Source organism: Amblyomma americanum, chromosome 1 (assembly GCF_052857255.1).
Source record: "Amblyomma americanum isolate KBUSLIRL-KWMA chromosome 1, ASM5285725v1, whole genome shotgun sequence".
Lineage (NCBI taxonomy): Eukaryota > Metazoa > Arthropoda > Arachnida > Ixodida > Ixodidae > Amblyomma > Amblyomma americanum.
In genome coordinates this window covers 19137338-19146400 of record NC_135497.1, presented here as the reverse complement: position 1 = coordinate 19146400, position 9063 = coordinate 19137338, and the positions used below count along the sequence as shown (strand labels likewise).

Sequence of the window (9063 nt, the reverse complement as noted above, 5' to 3'; positions counted from 1 at the left end):
CTTTTAACGATCTGGGCAGCGATTTAGATTTGTTGTTTAATCAGACCAGAATCTGGATCAAATGAGCATATGAACTGTGCAATTCTTTCACAGTGTATCTGAACGCCAGGTTAACGGTACAACCTGGAGGGCGGACGACCGCATTCGGGGCCTTCGCTTACTCAGAGAGAAAAAAACAAAAAAGCAGTGGTGGCAATCATCCAGGGTCCCAGCATATTTTCGCCAGCCGTGAGCACATGTGTGAAGCGTGTGCTCGCTTGAACTCCCCACAGTGCACGGAAACACAGGTAGGGACCAAATTAATGGGAAGACGTCTACCTCTGCACTGGCGTCTTCCGCTGCGGCACGCGCTTTCGTTTCTTTGTACTGCGTGGAATTATAGGATAGGAGCCAACTACTAGAGATATTCATATTGAAGGAACATTCACGGAAACATCCGACCGCGATTCCCCTTTGAGGGTGGCGGCACTGAATATTCTCTCTTTTCATCTTCCCTGTGGCGTAAACCAACTCACCTGAGCTGACACATGTGCGGTGTTTGCACGTATGCTCTCTCGCCTGGGGCAACTGTGATGCTGAATTCCTTTCTCCCGTTGGAATTCGCTGCGCCTGCTGACCGGGACTGCTGGCTCGCTGATCGGCCCACTTTGGCGGCATATTTATTGGTCATCGGACGAACGCAAGAGTTCTCGGTTACGAAATATGAGGCGCCTTCCATAAGAAAGACTAGTGACAAAAAAGGGTGTAACATTGAAAGAGAAAGCCCTCCTAAAATGCAGCTTTTCTAGGTGATTTCCATCGCCTTAAAAGCTTTCCGCCCGGCCTCATCCTGGTGCTGCGTCGTCACGCAATAGTCCTTGCGGCGCACAGCTGTGTGCATTGATATCTAAAGTCTTTGCATCACAGACAACGTTGAGTTTTTGAACGTGTCCAACAGTGCACTGCATGCAGACATCCACTTCAGATGAAGCACGGGACCACCAACACGTCACTGCACGCACCAGGGTCCTTTCTCAGCGGTTGCGCCGTGAAGAGCCTCCGCAGGCTCCTCTGATATTTTATTCGGTTATACATACAGCAGAGCCACTGCGCCAAGTTCTACAGTTGGCTGTGTAGAGCGCGCATCATTTGTGTACCTTCTCGTTGCGAACAAAAGGTCTCGGTGAAGACTCGGCTGTTTCTGTACAACACTCGTCAGCACCTCTGGAAGCAGTTCCGTAGACATAAGAGCAGCTTCATGTCAGACACTACATGTTATCATTACATTCATCTTTGGACTTGCAGCTTATTTCGCTGATGGCCGTAAGCTGAAATGCATTTGTAAAACATTCATAAAATCACAGTTTGCCTTTTTACAGACGCCGAGCTCAGTAGCGATGTCATCGAGAGACCCCGCTTAATACTCGTAAGTTCACCTGAAAGCAGGTAAGGCAGCGACGGTTACTGCCTCATTTTATGTACAGTGCCAGTAAGCTTTCGCTGCTTGGATGGTGGCCATCACGGCTGCCTTCACAGCGCCAGGCAGCCGCATATGGCTATAGAGAGAGAGCAACAGACAGCGGGGGTATGCGGCTCTCAGCCTCCTGGCTCTCAGCGCACGGCGTGGGCGCTGCCTTCGTGTCCGCAGCTGCCCGAACGCAGCGCTGCCCTGAGCGGTGGCTGGGCGACACTGCCCGCCCTGTCGGCCCTCGGCACCGCGGCCACTTTGAAGTTGCCAGGCCATGCTTGGTCTGGCGGCAGGAAGGAGGCGCCCTCGCGCGGCCTGCTCCATTGGCAGCGCAGGATAGCGTGGAAGGCGCGCTTGTATTCGCGGCTTGTCGATGCGTAAATGAACGGGTTCAGGCAGGAGTTGAAGTACCCTGTCCAGAAGCAGAAGTCGAAGAGCAGCGGTGGTACCGTGCACCGCTGGCACAGCGTACCTGCAATGAGCAAACCGATGCATTCAGGAAGTGTAAGCACCGGCTGTGTGCAGTGTGTTCTGGCAAGAAGGCGGGCATTGCAAACTCACAGGATGATGCATTTCTCGCATGCCGCGTATTTCATATTGTCGCGTGCACACTGGCTCAAACCGGCAGTTCTGCGTTGTCAACTGTATGGGTAAACCCGTGAAAGGTGGCTGCACGATAAATTATGCCACATGTGCTTATAATGCCAAGTTCCTTCTTACTCTTAAAAGGTGAATATGTCTGGCAAATCTCGGAAGAGACGACCAGAAAATTACGCGCATCGCGTTCTTATGGACTAAGAAAGTGCTGGGTCTTCGCAGGGCATGCGATACGGCCACGAGCGTCCACTGGTTTTGCACGGCAGAGTCATTTTTAATGCGCCGTTATCATTGCTGAAAGAGGTATTTCGCCCGTTCTATATTTTAGCCTTCTGATTGCACGAGATTGCTTTCTTTTTTTCCCCAGCGGTCGCTATGAGTACGTCTCGGAAAAAGATGGCGATGGTTTAGCTCTGGTTAAACCTGGAGTGACGCGATAGCTACAGCTGGCCGAGTAGAACTTGGTCCCGTGACCAACCACTTGACGAACCACGTGATCAGACACGGCGCCGCGCCGCCGGCACCTGCTCCGCACCACGTGACCAACCACTTGACAACGTGGCGGTGCAGCCACAGGGTGGCGCGCCGCCACGCTGAAGGCTCGAAATGCTACCGTAATGTAGCTATGGCTACAAAAATTGGCGGTGGTTTAGTTCTGCTTAAACCTGGAATGACGCAACAGCTACAGCTGGCCGAGTGGAACTTGGTCCCGTGACCAGCCACGTGACGAAAAACGTGATCAGCCACGGCGCCACGCCGCCGGCACCTGCTCCGCACCACGTGACCAACCATGTGACAGCATGGCAGCGCAGCCACAGGGTGGCGCATCGCCACGCTGAAGGCTCGAAATGCTACCGTAATATAGCTATCGCTACAAAAATTGGCGGTGGTTTAGCTCTGCTTAAACCTGGAGTGACGCGACAGCTACAGCTGGCCGAGTGTAACTTGTTCCCGTGACCAACAACGTGAGGAACCACGTGATCAGCCAAGGCGCCGCGCCGCCGGCAGCTGCTCCGCACCAGGTGACCAACCACGTGACAGCGTGGCGGCGCAGCAACAGGGTGGCGCGCCGCCACGCTGGAGGCTCGAAATGCTACCGTCTATCGCTACAAAAACGGCATTCGACCTCACAGCTTCGTGCTCGTACGCTCCGACGAAGTGAGCACGCGCGAATTACGAAGTTTAAGGTGCACTAAAGAGGACTCTGAGCTCGACTTTTTATCGCGAGAACTCGATCTACACTTTCCAAGCATTCTTACAAGCTGCGAATTATTGTCGTGTGTGGCCAATTTGCCTATTAAATCGAATTAATCTTCCTGGCTTCCGCCTTTTTTTGAGCTCATCTACGAAAGTAGGAGGAGTCAACGAACCGGTCATTCTCAACATTCATAGATCCCTGGGAGTCTTCCTACCACTCCTGGCGCAGTGGTGCAGCGACCAAGCGATGCGCCACTGCTCTTATATGACAGGTGCTGCCATCGGGTTGGGTTGCGATCCTGGTTAGCCTTCCCGATCAGCCTCTCATGAGTAAATGAGCTGCCGCCTGACACGGTGGGCAAGTTGCTAGGTATGCCAGGTGTTTCGGGGAAGAATTTAAGTACATTTCAAAAATAAGAATTACAGGTAAAAATTTGGCTTTTGCGTCATAGTATCGTCGAGGTTGGCGTTCAACAGCAAACCGCTGAATCATCTTAACTGGTAAGCAGGCTAACTAATTTCTAATTATTAACTTCTTAACTATTAGGGTTAGGCGCCTGGTTGCAATTAAAGACTTGTTGTCATACCAGGTTTTGAATTTCAAAAACGCGATCACCCGCGGCGCTGTGGATGGACAAAATTTGGCTATTATCGACTATATAGTTACTGCCCTGAAGAGGTTGCTTTGACTGCATGCTCTCTGAATACGCATGTAGTTCGGCATGATGCAACCGAAATTTGTTGGGCCACACACGCATAGAGTTATTCATCATCATTCCCAGCCCGAGTTATTCCAGTTATCCTTTTAAGAAAGTTGAATGAGCCAACGTAAATTTCTTTTAGAGGAGCCACAGTGCCGAGAGTAATCGAGTTTCTGCAATTCTTAAGACTGATATGATGGTTACTAACGGCCAGCTACAAATCTCTAAAAGCAACTATTCGCCTGACTCTAGTAGTTAAAAAGTTAATTATTGCAAATTAGCTAACCAGCTGAATACTTTAGATGATTCACCGGTGTCCGCCAAGCCCCGCAATACTATGCCGAAAAAGCCCCTTTTTTACCTCAAAAATCCCGTTTTTGAAAATTAAGTCTTTCGTGCCTGGTATATATGTATATACATACGTTGGCAGGTTGCCCACCCCCTGGTGGACAGGTGAGTAGCCTGCCACAAAACCGGCTTCAGACAAACAGACGGACAACGCCCAAATGCGGGGAATGGCCACTGTAAGTGGTGGTGCATTAAAACGAACAACTGGTGAGCGTGCAGCATTCGCATTTCTTTTCAACGCGCACAATAATTTTCCAGAATGCGCTTACACCGACACACCTAATTTTCTTGTATTTTGGACGGCGAGAGGAGGCGCGTATGCGCACCTGCTCTGAGGTCGCATCGGGCTCCTCTCATTTGCGTCTACGGTGGTTCAAATCTTGGTCGTCTTTCCTGGCGTCGCTCACTGCAGGAGCGACAGAGTGCTGTGGCCATATACGGAACAGACACTGTATTACAGAGGCCTCTTTCGTCACAGCTACGTTTGCACAAACTCGAGATTGCTCTCTGCTAGAAAAGATGTGCTGTCATTAAGCAAGTTATTGCCATAGCTCTTGCGCGTTTACCGCTGGGGGGCGAGCGAGTATCGTTATGCGACCAGCGCGTGATGACCGCACGGTGTCAAGAGGACGTGAGTAACCCTGGGCATAATACGCAGATCAAAAGGCCGCCCTCGTGTAATCGCCTAATAGTGCGAAACGGTGCGTCAACAGTTTCTCAATAAAACATTTTCTACAACTGCTTCCCTCACGAGCATGTCTCTTCATTACCCCTCCAATCATCCTCGGCGAACCACCTCCAAGTTTCCTGTGCAGTTTTCTTTTTAGTGCGGTAGCACTTACAGTGGCCATTCCCAGCAGTTAGCCTTTGTGTGTTGGTCTGTCTGTCTGTCTGTCTGTCTGTCTGTCTGTCTGTCTGTCTGTCTGTCTGTCTGTCTGTCTGTCTGTCTGTCTGTCTGTCTGTCTGTCTGTCCGTCCGTCCGTCCGTCCGTCCGTCCGTCCGTCCGTCCGTCCGTCCGTCCGTCCGTCCGTCCGTCCGTCCGTCTGTCTGTCTGTCTGTCTGTCTGTCTGTCTGTCTGTCTGTCTGTCTGTCTGTCTGTCTGTCTGTCTGTCTGTCTGTCTGTCTGTCTGTCTGTCTGTCTGTCTGTCTGTCTGTCTGTCTGTCTGAAGCCTGCGCTGTGACAGGCTGCTCACCTTCCCCCCGAGTAGTGGGCAACGTACTCAGGCATACAAATATGTATACATTCGATCAACCTGCCCACCGTGACTGATGGCAGCTCAATAAACCGCGAGAGGCTGCTCGGGAAGAGCAACCTGGGTCACAATCCAACCCAAGAAACCCAAGTCTTGCCGATGGTGGCACCTGCCATAGAAGGGCAGTTGCGCATCACTTGACCACTTCAGCCAGGGTGGCGAAACTTCGTGTACCTATCAGCGGCCACGAGTTACAGACGGTAGCGCCAATTCCCCCTTGAGTTACGTTCACAGCGCTTGGTGTACGAGTTATCTCCATGACAACGGACGACCGAAACACGCGCGCGCGGGGGGGGGGGGGGGGGGGGGGTCGCACGGCATCTGCTTCACGCGCGGACTGGTCCACAATCGGACGCGCTTGGGGAGGTGAGTGGATGTATCGTTTGTCCGCCTGCTCTGCGCACTTGCTTGCTGGCCGGTTCGACGTTCCGGTCGTTTTCTCCGCGCCAAAAAATCTGAGCGGGTTATGCTCGCGGATCGGCCAGAAGAAAGCCCTGCGTGAAAAGAGGCACGGCAAGCAATTCGTATCCTCTGCTGTCGGAGTGGTTTATGAAATCCCACTGACGTGTGGAATTGTCTATATAGGCCAGACGGGTCGCTGCATTAACGACAGGGCACGGGAGCATGAGAAAACGTTAAAAGCGGAGGCGGGTCAAATTTGCCTCCCCATTGTAGAGACTGCAAGTGTGAGCCGGTGCTTAACGGAATAAGGATTCTGGTCAGGAGTCGCGATCAGGTGGCGCGTGAAATACTTGAGGCCTTTATGACAAAAAAGAAAGGAAGCACATGTTTCAGCGACGCCTCGGTATTCCTCCGTAGAAATGAAGTTTCCTTCCTTGACAGTTTTTTGTGACGTCATGTTCTGTGCTACTTTTCAGCCTAGCATTTCTAGCGGCCACCTGCTGTTTGTTTAGGTGGGTTGTTAATTTTTTTATTGGTTTTATCTTTCTTTTTCGGACTGCTTTTGCTGCATATGTTTGACTCTGCTTTTGCTACGATTATTATTGGTTTTTACTTTTTATATTTGTTTTTTTGGTTTCTGACTGCTTTTGCTTCTCTTGTATGACTCTGCTGTTGCTACGATTTTTTGACACTGCTTTTGCTAAGAGATGGCCCCTTTGTTTCGTTTTTTAATTCCTTTGATCAGAGATATCTGTTAGTCTAATCTGCAGTATATAGTCTGTTAACCTGATGTAGCGGCTTTTCATACCACGTGCTGGGTTCGAAGTGATAATAGGATGAGTATCATGCTTGAGCGGAACTGTTTAAATATGCCACCTTTCCATAGAATAAACAGCTGGTAGGTGCGCATGTGGTGTCTCTTTCTTGTCTGTGTCCTGATTTGCGCAGCCGTTCATTTCATCGTATGGAAAAAGGGCTGCAAGGAAGCAATCTAGGTTATAATCTGTCGTACAGATTACGCGGAAAGGTTGTTGACCAACGACTACCGAATTTAATGTATGCAGACGATATTGTATTGTTAGCAGATAGCCAGGAAGATTTGCAAACTCTGGGTAATTGTTGTGGAAACGAAGGAGACGCTCTAGGTTTCAGTTTTAACGCAACTAAGTCAGGTGTGATAATTTTCAACGATACAACTGATCAGGGCCATGAAATACCTCGAGTGGCCGAATACAAATATCTCGGATTATGGGCAAACGAAGGGCATACAGATATGCACGGAAAAGCACGAACAGCCTATTATGGCAAAAGGGTGAAGAGATGCCGGGATAATGAAACATAGGGCAATATGAGGATACATCAAATTTGCAGTACTGGGAGATATTGGGAAAGGAATAATGGTGCCAGGGCTTACTTTCGGGAATGCGGTTCAGCGCTTAAGGGCTGAAGTTCAGTGGAGACCTGAAGTAAATAGGAAATCTGTTGGAAGATTATCACTAGGTACCCACAAGAAAATCACAAAAAAGGCAGTACAGGGGGATACGGAAGCATGGGAATCTAGGAGTAAAATCTTCTATGAAGAACGCCTGAGGAACGCAACTATTAAAGCGGCAACCATTTTTGCCAACAAACTGACGCTCCTGTTATAACTAGAAGTGGCAGAATGGTCATTCTGAACGAAACAAAACAACTTTGTTTTTTTTATAGGCGCGATGAGACGAAGCGAAAGCCCAGCGGCCCATTAACGGGTCGTGAACGTGATGGAAGCGGCAGTAACAAAGACGAATTCAGTCCGAGGTGAGGGGCCTTGCTTCGAAGCGGGCCGCCACATTGGAAACGATGTTTGAACGTACGCCAAAGTCGTGCTTGCTAAACTCGAGGTATTGCGTACGTAACGCGAGCTTACGTACGCAAGGCTCGATATGAGATTGCGTTTGGCGCATGCCCTCTTTAAAGCACGCTATCTGATATACCTATAAGCCTATTTTTTACTGGGATTGCATTCCGTAGCGTAGGACCGCCGCCTGTGCACTCATTGCAGCTTTGGTAGTGGACTACTAAAAGGGAGTGTAGCTCAGTTTACTCCGAGCTCTAGGAGCGTCAGGATCACTGTTTCCGGGAACCTCCAGATAGCGACGCGTGATGGAGTCAACCCTCTTACAGCGGTAGGGACAGTCTTCTGTGCTAAACTGAGAAGAAGTCTTGCCGACATCTACCCAACTAGTCTAAGGTGATTTCGAGGTTCTTCAAGTTGTTTAAGGAGGGCGGGGAGGAGGTGGACAATGAATCCCGCTCTTGAAGGTCATCAACCACCAAAAGTGATGATTTTTTGTACATCCGCTGTCGAATGAGCGTGCAGATGATAGCAGGGACTCTCAATATTCCACTGTGCACGATATCGTTAGCGATAATTTAAACATGCGGAAAGGGTGTGCCGAGTTGGTCCCGAAACTATTGACTGACGACCACAACAACAACAGAGTTGTGATCGCCACAGAACTTTTGGAAAGTGTGCAAATTTAGCCTCATTTTTTGGACAACGTCATCACCGGCGACATAATGGGCGTTTGAGACAAAGCGACAAAGCACATCTCGAAGTTCTATCCCCAGGAAGACAAGAATGAGCAAGTCGAAAGTGAAAATCATGCTAAATGACTTTTTTGATGCCAAGGGCGTGGGTCGCAAAGAATTCGTACCCCAAGGGCAGACAGGCAACTCTGCCCACTACATGGATGGGCTCGACAGATTAAGAAAAAGGGCGAGCATGAAAGTAGATCGCCAATACCGGGCGGTTGCACCACGACAACGCTCCCAGCCACAATTCTCTTCGCGTCAAGGAATCCCTGGCCAAGCACAACTTGGTAGCGCTACCCCAGCCCCCCTTCAGTCCTGACCTGGCTCTGACAAACCTTTTTCCTGTGTCCGAAAATCGATACCGGCCTTAGAGGAGTCCGCTTTGTAACCATCGAAGTGATCCACACCACCGTGACAAAGACTCTAAAGGAGGTTCCCGTATACGCCTTATAGGATGCGTACAGTGGGTGGCAAAGTCACAGGAAGAAATCTGTAAATGCGCAAAGGAACTACTTCGAATAATTTCAAACGTTTGTAACAATAT

The 9063-nt window shown here is 49.9% G+C and overlaps 1 protein-coding gene across 1 annotated transcript in view; it reads right to left on the bottom strand.

Moving 5' to 3' along the window:
• Positions 1–387: 387 nt before the first annotated feature.
• Positions 388–9063, bottom strand: part of LOC144131065 (alpha-1A adrenergic receptor-like) — a 414411-nt gene continuing 405735 nt past the window's right edge. Inside the window, exon 4 of the mRNA XM_077664438.1 lies at positions 388–1919. Within this exon, the coding sequence (XP_077520564.1) occupies positions 1591–1919 (329 nt within the window). The 3' untranslated portion in view covers positions 388–1590. The remainder of the gene's footprint in view (positions 1920–9063) is intronic.